The sequence below is a fragment of the Eschrichtius robustus genome, chromosome 16, assembly GCF_028021215.1.
Source record: "Eschrichtius robustus isolate mEscRob2 chromosome 16, mEscRob2.pri, whole genome shotgun sequence".
Classification (NCBI taxonomy): domain Eukaryota; kingdom Metazoa; phylum Chordata; class Mammalia; order Artiodactyla; family Eschrichtiidae; genus Eschrichtius; species Eschrichtius robustus.
The window spans coordinates 50247887-50266204 of record NC_090839.1 but is presented as its reverse complement, the minus strand read 5'-3'; the positions used below and the strand labels follow the sequence as shown (position 1 = coordinate 50266204).

Sequence of the window (18318 nt, the reverse complement as noted above, 5' to 3'; positions counted from 1 at the left end):
CGAGCCACGCGGAAGCCGCCGACCACCGGCCGCCACGGGGACGCGCTGCCCCTAACACTCTCGCAGCGAGGCGCGTCTCAAGAAAGGCTGCGCGCTCTTAGGGGGAGGGAATTTATTATTCAGCCGGAGTCCAAGATGGCGACGAGCTCTGACGTAAACGAGATCTCGTGAGAGAGAGAGAGAGAGAGCGCGCGAGAGAGGGCGAGATTTGGAGGCGCCCGCGCTTCTGCGTGCGGGGAGGGTCTCCCCACGGATCGCTCGAGTGTCCACTGAGGTGCATGAGGGGCTAGGGGTGGGGCGTGAGCGCCGCAGTGCATGCTGGGGCCGCCGTGCCTGGGGCGGGGCCTAAGTCGGGAGCAAAGCGCGGGACCGACGAAAGTACCTGTTCGCGCGGTTGTCGCGCCCTGGGGCTAGCGGAGCGCGCCGGCTTCCGAGGTACCTCCCCTGCCGGCCCTCCCTAACCCTGACGCCCGCTCGAGGGGCCGCCGCCGTCCTGTCCCCGCCGGGGCTCCGCCTCCGCCGGAGCGGGGATCGGGCGGTGGGCCCTGCTGATGGCCTCTGGCCGGCTCAGGTCAATGGGGACCCTTCAGGAGCGCGAGTGCCGCGTTTTGAGCGGGCCGGGTCGCAGTGGTGCCCACCTTGGAGGGTGTGAGAGGTTAGATGAGAACTCTCCACGCAGGATACGTAGCAGAGAATCTGGTGTTTAGGGATGAGTGGAGGCACTGTTAACTCTGACTGTCGCCGCTCCTCCAGCGTCCTGTGTTTCTTTGTCTCACACACGCCTCCCTTCGTGGCCGGCACATGGCTCCATAGTTGGGGACATGTGGCCCCAAGCTGTCTACTACTTCACGTTTAACAGGTGTCGGTCCTTTAGAAATAGTTTTGTCCGAGTATTACCGAGTCCAAGCTCGGCTGGAGGACAAGCCAGTAAATTGACAGATGACCTGTTAGGGCAAAGTATAGCGACTTTATTCAGAAAGCCAGTAGCCAGAGAAGACGGTGGACTCGTGTCCCAAAGAACCATCTACCCCAGTTAGAGTTCAGGCTTCTTTTATTCTAAAAGGGGAGGGAGTGTGGCTGCTTGTTGCCCACTTCTTGGTGCCGGAATCCTTTGTTCTTACAGCTGTCCACGCAGGTCTGGTCACAATGTTCCTATATACCTGCAACAAGATCGTTATTTTCTGTTCTGCAACTTTTTAATGTCTATATGATTGGAAAAGTGTTAATACCTTTAAAGGTCAGAGCCTTGAGAATGGGTTCTTCTGTGTATTTCCGGCTATAGGCAGTGTACTTTTCCAAAAGGTGCAGAGCCGGAAAGACTAAGCCCCCTGCAACAGGGCACAAATGTTAGAGCTAAAGTAATAGATTCAGTATGGAGTCAGGTTTGTTTTCCTCTGTTAAACATGTCGAAAAAGTTTACCGAATACAATTTTAATGTGCAATATCATACTGTTGCAGCTTTCGCTTTGATGGTTCAAATATTTAACACATTTGATATCTAACACCACTTTTCTCTTTGATAGGAAAGCAAAAATTAAAAAGGTCCTCGACATTACAAGTATACTAGAGGGAAGTGAAAAAAATCTAAAGATGAAGGTATTTCAGACCATCTGCAGGCAGCTTAAAAGTTCAAAGGGGTTTTCTGTAGAACCAGCCCCCTGTGTGGTCTTCTCCACTTCCTCTTATTTGTGTGGCCGGAAGAAAAAAGTGAACCCTTATGAAGAAGTGGACCAAGAAAAGTACTCTGATTTAGTAAGGTCTGTCTTGTCATTCAGAGGCCATGCTCAGGCGCCACAGTCTTTGTTTGAGGAAGATGCTTTACTCTACGGACCTGTGAGGAAGTGTAAGGCCCCAAAGCAAGAAGAAGCAGGAGTTCCACGAAACTGGTGTCCTCTCTTCAATCCAGAGAAAAGCGGAAAACCAAGTGCAACAAGTGATCCTACAATTCCTTTGAAAATCCCTTTGCAAAGGAATATGATACCAAGTGTGACCCGAATCCTTCAGCAGACCATGACCTCAGAACAGATTTCCTGTTTGGAGAGGTGGAAACGTCGGATGATTCTGGAACTGGGAGAGGATGGCTTTGCAGAATATACTTCAAGTAATTTTCTTAATCCTGATTCCGTATGGTTATTATGTTTTCCAGAATACAGAGCACCAGTGTCAAAAGGATGAGTTGTGCTTTTTCTAATGTTAACTAGTGAGGAACTACTTTCAAATGATCATTAGTATTAACAGCATTTTTTATATATTAACTCACTTAATCCTCATGACAACCCTATGAAGCACAGATACTATTATCCCCATTTCACAGATAAAATTGAAGCACAGAGATCAAGTATTTTGACTAAAGATGTATGAAATTCATTTATTTTATAAGCTACAAACTTAAGTATTAGAATTGCCTGTTTTGTTTGATTATGGGAGAGTCCATCGCCTCATAATGGAATTCTAGTTGTTTGCTAGGCATTCTGTTCAGAATCTAGTAAATACCCCCTTGCTCTGCTTATCAGCAGAGACTGACTCATAAATTTAAAGACGGGCACTAAGCCAGAACATGTGATCTGTGTTTAGGTCTTAGTAAATTGAGATGATCAGATGTTCTTCATTAGGAACTGAGAATTGATAAACTTCAGCCTTCAACTCCTAACTCACTAACTTCTTAGACAAGTGAGGAGAATAGCTTTCTTAAAATAGATTCCATTCAAAAGCAAGATGAAAGAAAAGACCAATGGTACAGGAGAATTAGCTGGTCCCCCATCAGGATTATAGTTGTTGAAGCTAAGTTTTACACTGAGCACTCCTTAGGCCATGCTTCCCAGAGAGCAGTACATGTACCCCTCGTGGTACACAAGCACTTTAATTTTTAATTTAAGAGCAATGCACTTATTTTGAGGCATCTTAGAAAAAACCTGTGTGTATGCATAACACATTAAACCTGTGGTCACGTGTTTTAAAGAAAAAATATTAAGTATTTAGGTGGCACTTGGACATGGCAAAAATGGTCAAGGCCGGAGCCCCATGTAAGTTCCTTGGCTCCCTGGGGCAAGGACTATATGCAGGAGCTAATTGCCTTTTATTTTTATATAAATTTATTTATTTTATTGATTTTTGGCTGCGTTGGGTCTTCGTTGCTGCACGCGGGCTTTCTCTAGTTGCAGTGAGCGGGGGCTACTCTTCGTTGCGGTGCGCGGGCTTCTCATTGCGGTGGCTTCTCTTGTTGAGAAGCACGGGCTCTAGGCACGCAGGCTTCAGTAGTTGTGGCACGTGGGCTCAGTAGTTGTGGCTTGAGGGCTCTAGAGCGAAGGCTCAGTAGTTGTGGCACATGGGCTTCATTGCTCCACAGCATGTGGGATCTTCCCGGGCCAGGGCTCGAACCCGTGTTCCCTGCGTTGGCAGGCAGATTCTTAACCACTGCGCCACCAGGGAAGTCCTACACTGATTTTTTTTTAATTCTGAAGTATCCATGCTGTCAGTCAGAATATAGGAGACTCATGTTTTTTTTTTTAAAATACATTTTATTTACTGGGACTTGAAAACATTTCACTTTTATTCCTTTAATTTATTGAGTGAATACTCTGACTTGATGCTATCTGCAATAACTCTTGAATCTTTGAAGATTTATTTTCACAAGTTTAATCATGTTTAATGTTCTTAGCTTTACAATCCTAAGGGATTCTGTAACCCAGATCCCGTGTGTGTTGCCCCTTACACAAGAAGACCTCCCTGGGGTTAAGACTGCAGTGGGGAATGAGTTGTCTGTTTGCTTGGCTGTTGATAAACAAATTTTTTTCCTTCATTTTTTTTTTTTTTTTTAAATTTTATTTATTTTCTTTTTGGCTGTGTTGGGTCTTTGTTGCTGCGCGTGGGCTTTCTCTAGTTGCGGCGAGCGGGGGCTACTCTTCGTTGCGTTGCACGGGCTTCTCATTGTGGTGGCTTCTTTTGTTGCGGAGCACGGGCTCTAGGCACACAGGCTTCAGTAGTTGTGGTGTGCAGGCTCAGTAGTTGCGGCTCACGGGCTCTAGAGCACAGGCTCAGTGGTTGTGGCGCACGGGCTTAGTTGCTCCGTGGCATATGGGATCTTCCCGGACCAAGGCTCGAACCCGTGTTCCCTGCACTGGCAGGTGGACTCTTAACCACTGCGTCACCAGGGAAGCCTCCTTCATGTTTTTAACATGTTTGTGTTCTGCTTCAGTAAAGCTAGTCTGTAGATAAATACTGCTCTTCTTTTCCCTAGGTTTTAATTCCATAAGTCTTAAATTTGTAGGCCTTTTACGTGGTAATAAGTCCAATTAAGCCAAGTAAATTTGGAGTAGAATAACTTATTTCCTCAGTTGAATTTCACTTCACTTTCCAAGGAATTTCCCTGAAGCAATTCCATTTTTTGCCAATGGTAGAACTGACCTTTCAAAATGTTTGTAAAAAATACTTGACAAAGGTTATATGGTTTGACATTACCTCATTAGATGAGATGGTTTTCCTCGTTTTCTGTGGGTCTGTCTCCAAACATGTATATCTCCTGCTCTGTTTCTGTGTGTATCTTACTGATGGTCCCTGAGTTTTCATCTCTCACTCTGCTGTGTGAGGGACCAGAATGAACTTAGGCTCTGGTGCCAGGCCCCAGGCCAGCATTGTGCTTTGAGGCAAATTAATAGCACTGCCTAGGCCTTCTTCATTAAAATGGGGGTGATGATCCTTATCTCGCCAGGTTGTTGTGTTTGAAAGTTAACAGTTTGAAAGCACCAAGGCCACTGCTTAGCACAGCAATACCCTCTTTCTTTCTTTCTCTCCTTCCCTTATCAAGAGTCAAGTGAATATGTAGTGTTTCTTGCATTTGTTGAATATGTTTGTGTCCTCTTTTCTTAAAAGTGTATGAGAAGGGACTTCCCTGGTGGTCCGGTGGTTAAGACTGCACGCTTCCATTGCAAGGGGCACGGGTTTGATCGCTGGTCAGGGAACCAAGAACCCACATGCTACATGGAGGCCAAAAAAAGAAAAAAAAAAAAGTGTATGAGGAAAAAAAATTCAGGACAGAGCCACTGTCTTAGGCTGTTCTTGCCCTAAAAGAAAGTGCAGGAGAAGACTGTCATATATTTTCCTCCCCTCTGCCCCAAATCCCACAACATTAATTTGTGTGTGCCTTGATTTTCACTCTTTGCCAGTCACTAAGCCTGTTGGTAAAAGGATGCCTCCACCTATGTTCATAATTAAGATTTGGTTGTAAAAAGAACTGTAAACAAGCACAGTTCCCTAAATGTCTAATAACTAGTTATCACAGCTAGTTAACTTACTGGTTACCTAAATTAAACGGACACTTAAATTCACACTTAAATTCTGTGTGAATTCACTAGGTGTGGTCCTGTAGCCCCCAGATCTTCAATTCTAGCTTTGACCTAATGCTACTAGAAATACTTCATTTTAATCTATTTTATTATCTAAGCTCTTCCAGTCCCTTTTGTTTTCAAAGTGCATTCTTAGTGTATTTCACAAGAGGCTGAAATATGGTGTTTTAGGGGTTGTCACTTAAAGGTAATTCATGTAATTTTTAATTTGATTGTTGAGAGTTTATATTATAGAGTATCTGTTCTTTAGTATTAGCTTTGTTTTGCGGTTTTTTGTTATTGCTGTTGTTTTCCTTTTCCCCTGATTTTCTTTTCAGACATGTTTTTACAAGGGAAACGGTTTCATGAAGCCTTGGAAAGCATACTGTCACCCCAGGGGAACTTAAAAGAGCCTGATGAAAATCTCCTCAAATCTGGCTACATCCAAAGTATCCAGCATGTTCTGAGAGATGTCAGTGGAGTGCAGGCTCTGGAAAGTGCTGTTAAACATGAGACCCTAAAGTATGTAGGTCTGCTGGACTGTGTAGCTGATTATCAGTAAGTATTCAATTTTTTACATCAAGTGTGGAGGTGAATTCATTCTGGGTGGGACACATAGTTCCCTTCCAATGCTAGTTTTTCCTTTTAATTCCTGCTTCAAGGTGTGGCCTCTGTAGAGTCACATCAGGTAAGAGCCATCTCATCCTTGTAAATCTACATTCCGAAGTCAAAGTGTTTCGTGGAGAAAAGATGCAACTTTCCAGTATCCCTAGGATGGCCTGTTTTCCAGCATGTTCCCCTACCCCAAGCAAAGTACCAGCCATAAGATCCAATTTGATTCCTGCATTTTCTTTCCTGTTTCCCTAAAAATAGCACCTTGATCTGTTGGCCCTGAAAATCAACTCTTTGCCTGGTTTCCAGGCAGTGTTTGACGTGGATAGGAACTCTGAGCTTAATAAAGCTTCCCGTGGCTTTTAAATTGCTGCTATGTTACTGTTTTCACCACTTACTCCAGATTTCAAGGGTAGATATAACCTGCAGATACCCCTATTCCAAAAAAAAGACAAAAGCATATGAGCGATACAACAGGATAAGGGGAAAATCTGTGAGTGAAACCCTTGGAACTACAGTTAAAAGTTACTGGGCTCTGGAGACAGGCTGCCTGAGTTTGGTGTCTGGCTTTTCTTCTTAACCCTGGGCTACTTACTTGGCTTTGGCTTCTCTGTACCTCAATTTGTTTATATGTAAAATAGGACAAATAATAGTACCTACCTCATAGGTTTGTTAATAGAGGTTAAATGAGACATTCCCTGTACGGTACTTAAAATGCACACTATCTACTCAGTAAATGTTAGCAACATTATTTTGATCCTATTCTCTCTTGATCCTGTTCTCTCTTTTTAACTGCTGTTGGGTATGAATGAACCATATCCATTATCCTGTTGGGAGCACTCATGTTATTCTGGTTTTTCAGTTACAAACTACAGCAATGACCGTGTCTCCTATTCTGTCGTGAGTTTCTCTCGGCAGGTGCACAGGTTCGTTGGTTTGTTTTGGTGAATGATATGTGAGGTTTGGATAAATTCCGTTGATCTGAAGTAGGCCTGGGCGTGAATACTTCTTAAATTTTCCAGGCACGTGTCACTTGCACCCAGGATAGCAAACCATTGCTCTATGGTACAGACCTAAAAGGGAAATTGCGGGGCCACAGGGAACGTGCATTTTAACACTGTTTCATCATTTCAGCCTGCATTTCAACATAAATTAGGCTGAGCAAAATAAATTAGCTCTTTTTATTTGTTAAAGAGCTATTTGTGGACTGTCTCATTGCAATTTTAATTTGGGTTTATACTACTAAGTTTTTTTCCATGTTATTAAGTTCTACAAGTTATAGTACATTGCTAGAAACAGTGGTACGTGGCAGAAGTCTTTACTGTAGGGTATTTTGATTTTTTTCAAGGGAGAGAACTGGGAATGGTAGTGCCCTGGGGTGCTGGGGCCCTCTCTTCATTTGCATAGATTGTCAAGCTCTACAGCAATAGAAAACAGTTATAAAGATGACATGTTACCTCTATACCTGCACCGTCCAGTAGAGTAGCCTTTAGCCATAAAAGGCCATCATTAAGCATGTGACTGTGGCCAGTCCAAACAGAGGTATGCTGTAAATATACAAATTAGATTTCAATGACTTCGTACAAAAAGGAATGTAAAATATCTCATTAATAACTTTTTAATATTCATTATATATTGAAATGATATTTTGGATATGTTGGGTTAAATAAAATATTAAAATTTCACCTGTTTCTTTTTTTTTCTTTTTGGATGTAGCTACTAGAAAATTTTAAATGATGTGTGTAGCTCGCATTTTATTTCTTTAGACGGTGCTATTCTAGACTTTATAGATTTTATAAATACCTTGCGTAAGTTGTCATCTAGGGCTACGGTGACAGGAAGGTAACTCTGTGCAAATCTCCCTCTAAACTGCTGATTTTGAAACGGAAGTGAGCAGATAGAGCCCTTTGAGAATCACCAGTTCTCAGTGCAGCTGCCCTGCGGCCCTTTTGACATCTGTGCTTGGCAAGTGTAAAATTCCACCGGGATGGGGTGGGGGTGGGGGATGTACTGGTTATTTAACTAAAAAAAAGTGGCAGGAATTTTTTTCTTTTCCCAATATCTCTAATAGTCAGTAATATCCCTACCCTGTGTGTAAACTTTTAGGACAGGGACCAGGTATTCTTATTTGTATTTCTGCATATAGTTGGTGCCTGTTAAGTGTTGATGGATTTGAACTCCAGCTTTGGTTTCTGAGGCACCACGGTGCTTAGTCCTTTACGATGGGGACTTTGCTACTGGTCTGTTGTGGTTCGTTCTGATAGACGTTTGAAGCCAAATCAACTAAAATAATAATAGTTTCAATTCCCTTGTCAACCGTTAAACCATGGAGGTCCAAAGAAACTTCTAGAAAGTTTGGAAGCTTGTGCTGGAGAAGTTGTTTCCCAGCACACACACCTGGGCCCGCACCTGCAGCTCCCATGGGTGCACTTAGGAAGCATCTTCCATCATACCTCGTGGCTGACCTGAATGAGGGGCTCAGAGGAAAGAGAACGTCACACCTCTTCAACCCTAAGTAAAGCTCAGGAGAGCCGTCTTCTTGGAACGTGGGGAATAGAAGCAACAGTCATTGGGTGACAACTAGCAAACTATGTGTAAGAAGAGGTTTAGCCTAATAGCGTTTTAGTGTGAACTATTACCTTCAAGGGCTTCCTTTGATTTCTCTTTAGGGGCAAGCTGTGTGTGATTGATTGGAAGACATCGGAGAAGCGAAAGCCTTTCATCCAAAATACATTTGACAACCCGCTGCAAGTCGTGGCTTATGTTGGTGCCGTAAACCATGACATCAACTACAGCTTTCAGGTCAGGACGCGGAGCCTCCGCTTACTTAAAGCTTTGCTCGATGCCGGGTTATAGCTCCTTCCCTCCTTAGGGTTTTATTCTGTTTGTAACCCACTGCTTACTCTGTTGCTGTCCTTCTGCCACTTCAGAAAGCACTTTCCGCCTCTTGCTGGGCTTTTTGTGGTTGTTAATAGCTCTTTAAAGATCACAGTCCATTCTTTAGCGTCTTACCTGTCATCTCTGTGTTCTTGTGTATCCTGGGCCAGTCTTTCATCGACCCGTCTTAGGAATTGAGTTAGGAGCTGTTCCTGTAGATTGTTTTGTTCTGAGTGTGCCCTGGAGTAAGAAGGAAATGGACCTCAGCTCTGGTGCTGCTGTGGAGATGCTGGAATTGCCCTGTGTTCCTTCCTAGGTTCAGTGCGGCTTGATCGTGGTTGCCTACAAGGACGGGTCCCCTGCCCACCCGCATTTCATGGACGCAGAGCTCTGCTCCCAGTACTGGGCAAAGTGGCTTCTTCGACTGGAAGAATATACAAAGAAGGAAAAGAACCAGAATATTCAGAAACTAGTTTAAGGGCAGGAAGCTGTGTGGGAACGTTCAGGGCTTTCTCCAAGTTTGGGAACACGTATCGCTGTTTCCTGTGATCTGGAATGAGGTGCCACAGGGTCTGAGAGCTGCAGTAACACAAGCAGAACTAGTAATTTGTTGAAATTTATTGCAACCAAAAAGGCAAAGCCAGAAAAGTTAAATTTAAAGAGCTGGACTTGAGCACGTAAAAAACCAGCTCTGCTACCTCTGGCTAGCATTTACCCGAAAAAAGGGCAAGCAACACTGGCACAGTGTTGGCGGCTCTTTGACCTCCATAGACCTTTCTGTGTCCCAGGCAGGACGCCCAGTCTTTGAACCGAGAGGTTCAGGGTGTGCAGAGCGTTTTCCCCGGGCACGCCGTGGTGGGGGTGGGGGGGGAGGGCTGCGCACACCCTTACGGTATGTGTGCAGTGAGAATTCGTATCAGCCAACTACTGCTGCCAGTGCTGGCTCCTAAAACTTGTTTTATGTATGTGGTTCCCTGTATTTCATTTGGGGGAAAAAGCTTCCATTTGACATTGTTGAGAAATAAACACGATTCCTTAGCCTCAAGTAGACATTGCTCTCTGGACAGGTGGAACATCTGCACCGTATCGTGGGCAGTGCCCCTTGGCATCCCACCAGATAACCCTCAGAAGCAGCCAGGCTCCAGACTGAGAATCGTAATTGTAGGTATCTTGGTAGCTAGCTTCTGGTTTGAGTCAAGGGATTGTGTACATGGAGAAAATGTATTGTTTGTGGAATTTTCCAGCTGTGGGAAACAATAATAACATGTAATTTTTTCCTGTTTGATAAGTAATAAAACTGACTAGTTGCCACTGGGTTCTGGAAACTTAATAAACGCCCACTACAGCCCTGGGGGAAGGCTCCCTGTTTTATGGAGTAGATTAGCATTTGAGTTACAGTTGCTGTCTTAAAATAGTAGGGCGCTACAAACACTTTTTTCCTTCATTAGCCATTAATTACAAGAAATAAAATACAAGATGTGATTAAGGAATGAGGCTTTTGGTTTTGCTTTTGCTTTTTATTTAAATTTGTGCATTTATAGAGTGATTTCACAAACCTGGAATTGTTTAGATTTTGTTTTTAAATTCAGAATTTTACCATTGACCCAGTAGCTCTGGGGCATGTTGTATGTACATGCACACACGAAGGAGGTGCCCTTGACCACGGTCACGTCACATGGAAAGTAAGCTTCGGGTAGGAGGGGGGAGGATTGAGGGAGACCTGGTGTTGACTCCACACACCTCGCATATTTTTCAAGCAGCGTATATTCCTGTAGCCTGTAATTTCCAAAGTCAGAAATCAAGTGAGAGCATTCGGAGTTGTCCCAGCAGGTGTGGCCACTGCTCCACCAAGCCTCACCCTAGAGTTGGGGAGCCCAGACCCAGCAGGTTCTCTGGGCTTAAGATAAACACACCTTGGACCTGTCACTCTGTCCCAAGTCTCCCAAGCTGAGGTGGCGCGAATTGTTCCACGAAAGACCCTCAGTCCGACTGGGAAGGTGTGGTGGGAGTGAAAACAGTTAAGGCACCCGGAGCTGCACGGGTTCCTCCCTGCATCCGCCGCACGCCTCAGGCTCAGCAGTGAAGGCGGCTCAGTCCCCCAAGCGGGGGAGGTCAACTGAAAAGAGCTTGTCTCACTACTACGGCAGAAGAGGAAGTTTCTCAAGGAGTCACAGCTCTTCCAGAACTACCGTGGGTGTTGCTAATATTTGGAACCCCTTGTTCCCCTAAGCGATGTGGCATATTAAACTCCAGGGAAGGGAAACAGGATTTGCGACACGGAGAGATTATCCTCTAATCGAGGATAATTAAAGTATTTTTAAAAGGAAGTATAGATTGTTCTTCTGAGGAGGCCTCGTCACAGAAGTGCAGAACAGACCCGAACCGTCCTGAGCTTTGAGGCAATCCGTTAGAGTCAAAGCTATCTGCGCACCAAGCTATTCCACCTTTCCTCTGCAATTCTACACTTCTTTCCCCACCCCACCGCCCACCAGCTGTGTGGCTTGTGGGATCTTAGTTCCCCGACTAGGGATTGAACCCAGGCCCCGGCAGTGAAAGCACAGGGTCCTAACCACTGGACTGCCAGGGAATTCCCTACACATTATTATTAATGCATTTGGCAGCTGGCAAAAGCTCCATGCTGGCACTAAAAACCAGTTTTCAATTTTTTTCCCCTCAGACCTGGCTTCTTGCTCAGAGCCATTAGCCCCCGTTAATCTGGGAACATTAACCTCTATAAACCTTTCAGAGTTCTAGGAAAACTTGTCAACGAATGACCTGTGGTTTCATATGTGTTGACCCTGGTCAATACAGGAGGCGGGTTAGTCATAAGTCATTGTGTTTCTAGGTAACCAATTTGCCTACAGCTTTAGAAGAAGTTGGAGGGGGGCAATTTGTTTTAATCACTGACCTTTCCACCTGAGCAATTAAACATTTGATTGTAACCTACCCTACCCTCCTCATACACACAAAAAGCAAAGCAAGGGAATAGTTGGAACTTTTATGTTTAAAGAAACACCTCAGTTGTTTGGAGCTGGTGTCCTAAAGAGAAGCACTGTCTTAAACTAAACCAATCAATTACTAAGTAAAAGGCAGACTGACTCTCCCGGGCTCCCCCCCTTTCCCTCCATCCCTCTTTTCCAGGTTAACAAAGATGTGCTGTGGCTGGAGGTCTAACCTACTGAACTCATGAGCTATTTAAACCCGAGGAGGGAGCCTGGGGGAATCTCTCTGGGGAGATACGCTGCCTGAGCAAAGGCTCCCCTGTTGCCTTGACAGTCACAGCTGTCAGGTGTAAGAATTGCGTTCGTGAGGACTTCCCTGTGGTCCAGTGGGTAAGACTCCGCGCTCCCAGTGCAGGGGGCCCGGGTTAAATCCCTGGTCAAGGAACTAGATCGCACGTGCCTTAACTAAGATCCTGCATGCCGCAACTAAGACGCAGCACAGCCAAATAAATAAATAAATATTTTTAAAAAGAAAAGAAATGTGTTTGTGAAGATCAATCATAAAATGCTATTCTGAGTTAGAGTAGGGTTTGAGGTTTTTCCCTTTTGCTGAAGAGGGAGGGAGGGAGAGAGAGACAGAGAAAAAAGATAATAGACATTACAGATAAAAGCCCTTTTCCCTAATCCCACTTGCCTCTCCCCTGAGACAAACACCATCATAAACGGGGTGCGATATTTTGAGCGTATCCTTTTATAGTCTTACTACTTATACCTGTGCTGGTCGCCATGAATAACACACAGTTCTAATTTCTGTGTTTGGTTTTTACTGCTGTGTCTCAACATGAGTCTCTGAGATCATCCAGGTTGACCACCACTATATCTAGCGCACGGCTCCCAAGCGCTCTGCCTTGTCCCCTTGTGGTTCACCGTCTCGCCCGTGGGCTGTTAGACCAACAGTGTTTCTCTGCTGCAGACGGTGCTTCAGTCAGCACCCCCACGTGTGCCTGTTTCCTGGAACACAAGAGCCGTGTGCAGCGCAGTGGAAGCAGGGTGTGGGTTGTGGCTCTGCCACTTCCGAGCTCTGTGACCTTGGGCGAGTTACCTGACCTTTCTGTGGCTGATTTCCTCATTTGTAAATTGAGGGGAAATAATAGTACTTCTTAGAGTTGTGGGGGTTAAATGAGGCTTCGTGCCTGGCACACAGCAGGAACACAGTACACGTTGGCCATCCGCGTCCTTGTCAAGGGTGAGACCTGCCATGTCTGCCGGGTCCCGGGACGTGCAGGGCGTGAGCATCACTGCCCAGTCCCCCGACAACTGCGATGTCAGCTCACGCGCCCACCAGTGGCTGCTGAAACGTCCTGCTTTCCCTCATCTTCACTCACAAAAGGGTTTAAGACTTATTCCAACATAATGGGGTGAAAACAGTTATTTTTTACTTTTTAACTTCAACAGTGTTATTGCTTGAAAAAAAATCTGCTTTAAAACACGATTGCCGGGCTTCCCTGGTGGCGCAGTGGTTAAGAACCCGCCTGCCAAGGCAGGGGACACGGGTTCGAGCCCTGGTCTGGGAAGATCCCACATGCCACGGAGCAACTAAGCCCGTGTGCCACAACTACTGAGCCTGCGCTCTAGAGCCCGCGAGCCACAACTACTGAGCCCGCGCACCTGGAGCCCATGCTCTGCAACAAGAGAAGCCACTGCAATGAGAAGTTTGCGCACCGCAACAAAGAGCAGCCCCCGCTGGACGCAATTAAACAGCCCACGCGCAGCAAGCAAGACCCAACGCAGCCAAAAATAAATACATAAATAAATAAATTTTAAGATACGGGATTGCCATCTAGTGGTGGGAGAAGTGGACTGCAGTTAGGGGCCTGGAGCCAAATGCGAGTGGACCCACGTATACCTCGGGATAAACTGGGCATTTTAGTCACTCACAGCTGGTTTGAATTGAAGCAACTGCGTGAGAGTTCTTCTCTTCTCCCCTTTTGAGGCGCCTTGTGATTTTGTCCTCACTTTTCCTGGTGCAGAGGCATGGAGACCCATCTGCACAGCTCTGGACAGCATCTTCCAGCCAGTGGACTGGGTCGCTGGCTCAGAAAGGAGCAGGGAGGTAGATTAGGAACGAGGCTGTTTATAAAGTGGCGGGATTCTGTGGCTCCAGCCGGGCAGGCTTTCCTTGAGCGACCCTCATCCTCCAGGGGAGGAGGCTTAGGAGCAGGTGGGCGTCAGGGATGTGCCCGCAAACTGCCTCCGAGGGCTGAGCTGAGCCCCAGTGAAACGTCCTTTCAAACCAGGGCCTTGGACTGTCTGCTGTGAAGAGTTCTAAGATCACAGCTGAGGAAGATGAGTGCACGAAAATGTTAGATACAGTTCATCAAAGACAGAGATACCTGTTAACAGATCTGTACAAAAATGTTCCACGGAAGATAAGGGTGTCAAAAAAGCAGTGTTGCTGAAATGTCACATAACATGTCTTTAAGTCAGCACTGTCACTAAATGAATGGGATAGTGAAAGTTAAAAAAAGAAATCAAAGTCTAGGACTTCCCTGGTGGTCCAGTGGTTAAGAATCCACCTGCCAATGCTGGGAACATGGGTTCGATCCCTGGTCTGGGAAGATCCCACATGCTGCGGAGCAACTAAGCCTGTGTGCCACAACTACTGAGCCCGCACGCCACAACTACTGAAGCCCGCGTGTCTAGAGCCCATGCTCTGCAACAAGAGAAGCCACCACAATGAGAAGCCCGCGCACTGCAACGAAGAGTAGCCCCCACTTGCTGCAACTGGAAAAAGCCCACGCTCAGCAACAAAGACCCAATGCAGCCAAAAAATAAAATAAATTAAAAAAAGAAAAATAAAAGATTATTAAAAAAAAAAAAACTACTTCATAGGGTTTTTATAAAGATTAGAAATAACAAATTTAAAGTCCTTGGCATATAACTGATACTCAATAGTAGCTGTTTTATTGTTATGAATAATGAAGACGTTTAATCTCTATTGGGTACGAGCATTTCCTAAACTTCAGTCACCCCTGTGCCACCACCAGGTCTTTTACCATATGTGAGGGCCATTAGACAATTTTTTTTAAATAAATGTATTTATTTTATTTATCTTTGGCTGCATTGGGTCTTCGTCGCTGTGCGCGGGCTTTCTCTAGTTGTGGCGAGCGGGGGCTACTCTTCGTTGCGGTGCATGGGCTTAGTTGCTCCGCAGCATGTGGGATCTTCCCGGGCCAGGGCTTGAACCCGTGTCCCCTGCATTGGCAGGCGGATTCTTAACCACTGCGCCACCAGGGAAGTCCCCACTTAGACAATTATTTACACAATGTTTTTCTTTCAACAGGTTCACTCTTCTTATTTAAAGAAATTTATTTCAAAAGCAAACTGTATCTCACCACCACCTTGAAAAACAGCTATGACTTGCTGTAAACAGAAGGCAACCGTAAAATAAATACAGCAAAAACAAAACAGTGCTATTCATTCTAACTCAGTTCCCTTGCTTTCCGAAGGCCAAATCTGTGGCCTGCGTCCTCTTGGTTAAAGAGGGTATTCGAGCAAAAGAAGGGCCAAAAGCTACAGCCTACAGCAGTTTTCTTCTCAATACAGAGAGAAAAGAGGCCTTTTTCACTGCGTGCTCGTGTTATTTAGAGCAGCACATGGGCAGCACACAAAATGGTCTCAAGCCGTCTGGGAAATGCTGAGGCCTGTTTAGCCCCCTCCCACCCTCGTGACGGCCCTTGGGCCTCTGGGGGGCTCTAAAACGAGGGAGGCACATGGGACGAGGACCCGGGTGTGCCTCCTGGACCTGCCACGTCCTGGCTACTTCACCTCGGGCCCATCTGTTGGCATTTGGGAAACCTTGGTTTCCCAAAGCTAATAACTTCTTACCTGCCTTACGGAGTGGCTGTAAGAACCGATCATGAGCGTGTATGTCACTTTGCTTCTTCATCTGTAAGCTACTGTGTAAACAGAGCAGGTCATAAGGATATTCCCTGAGGCCAGGCATGAAGAAGTGGGCGCAAGGAAGGGACGGTCTGCTCCTTAACCACTGGCACAGGTGACAAAGCGTGGGCACACTCCCCACCCGTGTGGTCTTAAAAGCAAGGAGCCAGCCAGACAGGACTTGGGCGAGGAGGCAGGTTCAGGGTCCTCTCTGACCGCTTCCAATGCCAGGACCCTCTGATTGGTCACCAGGGCCACTGGGCTGCTGTCCCTCCCCACCTGGCACCAAAGGTGCCACCCTGGGATGTGAGGCTGCCTGAGCCCAGCCCCCTTTGCTGAATGCCTGGGGGAGCAAGTATCCCAGCCATCCAGCCTCACAGAAGGCAGCCGCCACGTGAGGCAGAGACCCTGTGAGCGGATGACCACGCGCACATGACCCTGAACTTCATGCGGCTGTCCAGAGCCGGCTCACGTCCCCTGCCCTGCGAAGCTCCTCGCTGCCCTCAGTGTGGTCTGCCTCCCGCGGCGTCTGAGCCAGGCCTCTGCATTAGTGTTCACCTCGTCTGCTCATACAGCCACTGCCCCCACTAGACGGTTTGTGTTTCTTCTGCCCCCAGGTCTGGCACCACACCTCCCCTGCAGCGGACGCACAGGCAGTGCTGGTCGGTGTAGCAAACCCTGCCTCGCCCTGTCCACGTCCCCTCAGCGCTCGCTGTTCCAAACCATGGTGCAATGGGCCGTGTCCCCTCAAACTTGTATGTTGAAGCCTCAATCCCAACGTGATGGTGTTTGGAAGTGGGGCCTTTGGCAGGCGATTAGGTCATGAGGGTGGAGCCCTCATGATGGAATTAGTGGCCTTACAGGAAGAAGAGCTGGCTTGCTTTTCTCCTGCCATGTGAGGACACAACGAGAATTTGGCGAGAATTTGTCTGCAACCCGGAAAAGGACCCTCACTAGAACCCAACCATGCTACCACGCTGATCTTGGACTTGCAGCCTGCAGAACTGTGAGAAATACATCTCTGTTGTTTCTAAGCTACCCTATTTATGGTACTTTGTTGTACCAGCCCGAGCTGACTAAGGCATCTTAGTAAGAACCTGAGAACTTCTGCCTGGAGGTTTCGTCGGGCTGCAGGCAGACCGAATTCCACGAGGGTAACGCCCGGGGGTCCACCCTCAGCCAGTGGAGCACAGGAGGTGGCGGATGAAGAGCCCAGCTTCCCCACCCCTTGGGGTGCCCTGAGCCCCCCAGTGGGGCTGAGGCCCGGTTGCCCACAGCGGTAACCTGCTCCCGGTTAACCCCGGGCTTTCTTCTCTTGTATTTCACTTCCCCACAACCACCTCACACTTCCTGGGGGCAAATAAGCCACTGTCTCAGGTCTGCTGCCGGGTCAGTCCGTGAGTTAGTTGGTCGACTGGATGAATGGACGAGGACGCTTAGCAGCACAGGACATGGAAGCAGCTCGCACGGCATCCCCAGCGCAGGCTGCTGCTCCCACGGCACGTCCAGACTCCACTGGGCACGTGCACAGCCAACAGCTCGGGCACAGGAGCAGCACTTCCCAGCTGTCCTCACCAGCCTGCTAGCTGTCATCCCATCCATCTGCTGTCCCCACGAAACACTCCCCCACGTCAGCTAAAATGGTGCACTGGGCTTGGAATCCGATGAGAAAACGTCAGGCGGATGGCATCAAGGAGAGACCCGAAATAGCAACTGTGTGGACCGTGGTGGCAGCCGCAGGACTCAGGCCCTCTGCAGAGGAGGCCGGACTCTGGGGCCCGGGAGGCCTCTCCGGGGGATTATTCCATGGCGGGGTGTGCGGGGCGGGCCCCGGGAGGCGTGAGCAGCCCTCCGTGCATCTCCTACCTGGTACCTGGTGCCTGGCACCTCCGCCCCTTCCTCTGGCTGGCTTCCCATCACCTACTGCTTCTTGTCCCCTCTTTGGGAACACAGGGCATTCTCCAAACACACAACTGGATTCGTTTAAAGTGGCTGTTTTATTTTTAAATGTTTATCTATTAGTTTCCCAAGCAGTCTTCCATGTAGCAGTTCAGGAGTTCAATAAAAACGTGCAGATTCTCATGCCTAAGGTCAGTTACAGGAGGTACTCACAGAACAGTGTGTGCCCTTATGAGCTGGGGATTGGATTTTTTTTTCTTAGAGGAAAAGGATCATTCTAAAACCAAGGCCATTTTGATCTCAGAAGAGTGGATACTTATCCACTCATCCATTCAATAAGTATGTATGGAGGGCTTGTTAGGAACCAGGCACTGTCCTCAGCTCCAGGGATAAAGCCGTGAGCAGAACGAACAAAATTCCCACCTCATGGAGATGGCAGGGCAGTGGGAGAGATGGATAGTAAACAAATGCATGTATAAATGTCAGGAAATTTAAGTGCTGTGAAGAAAAATAATGCAGAAGAAAGGAAATAGAGACAGAGGCTGCAATTTGAGTGGGTGGCCAGGGGCAGGGTTCCAGTTATTTGCAGCTGCCTCAAAACTAAGTGATGAAAACAATCAATTTATGATCGTTCAAGATTCTGTGGACTGACTGGGCTCAGCTGGGTGGTTCTTCTGCCGCCCCCCCACCCCACCCCCGTGGAGTTTTGCTGGGGCTACAGTCAT

The 18318-nt window shown here is 47.0% G+C and overlaps 1 protein-coding gene across 2 annotated transcripts; it reads left to right on the top strand.

The window, feature by feature from the left end:
- Positions 1-161: 161 nt before the first annotated feature.
- MGME1 (mitochondrial genome maintenance exonuclease 1) lies at positions 162-10292 on the top strand. 2 transcript variants are annotated; one of them, XM_068524922.1, is made up of 5 exons: positions 162-274; positions 1524-2101; positions 5660-5879; positions 8603-8735; positions 9127-10292. In XM_068524922.1, the coding sequence occupies exons 2-5, from the start codon at positions 1591-1593 to the stop codon at positions 9286-9288; spliced, it is 1026 nt and encodes a 341-aa protein (XP_068381023.1). In that variant the 5' UTR covers positions 162-274; positions 1524-1590; the 3' UTR covers positions 9289-10292. The 2 variants fall into 2 exon arrangements, with proteins under 2 accessions (XP_068381023.1, XP_068381022.1); XM_068524921.1 differs by lacking the exon at positions 162-274 and adding an exon at positions 335-435.
- Positions 10293-18318: the final 8026 nt, after the last annotated feature.

What these genes read in the sequence shown, in the direction of transcription:
- MGME1 (XM_068524922.1), top strand. Translation starts at nt 1,591, where the DNA reads ATGAAGGTATTTCAGACCATCTGCAGGCAGCTTAAAAGTTCAAAGGGG. An exon ending in CTTTGCAGAATATACTTCAA is followed by an intron (nt 2,102 to 5,659) that starts GTAATTTTCTTA and finishes TTTTCTTTTCAG; the next exon opens with ACATGTTTTTACAAGGGAAA. An exon ending in GACTGTGTAGCTGATTATCA is followed by an intron (nt 5,880 to 8,602) that starts GTAAGTATTCAA and finishes ATTTCTCTTTAG; the next exon opens with GGGCAAGCTGTGTGTGATTG.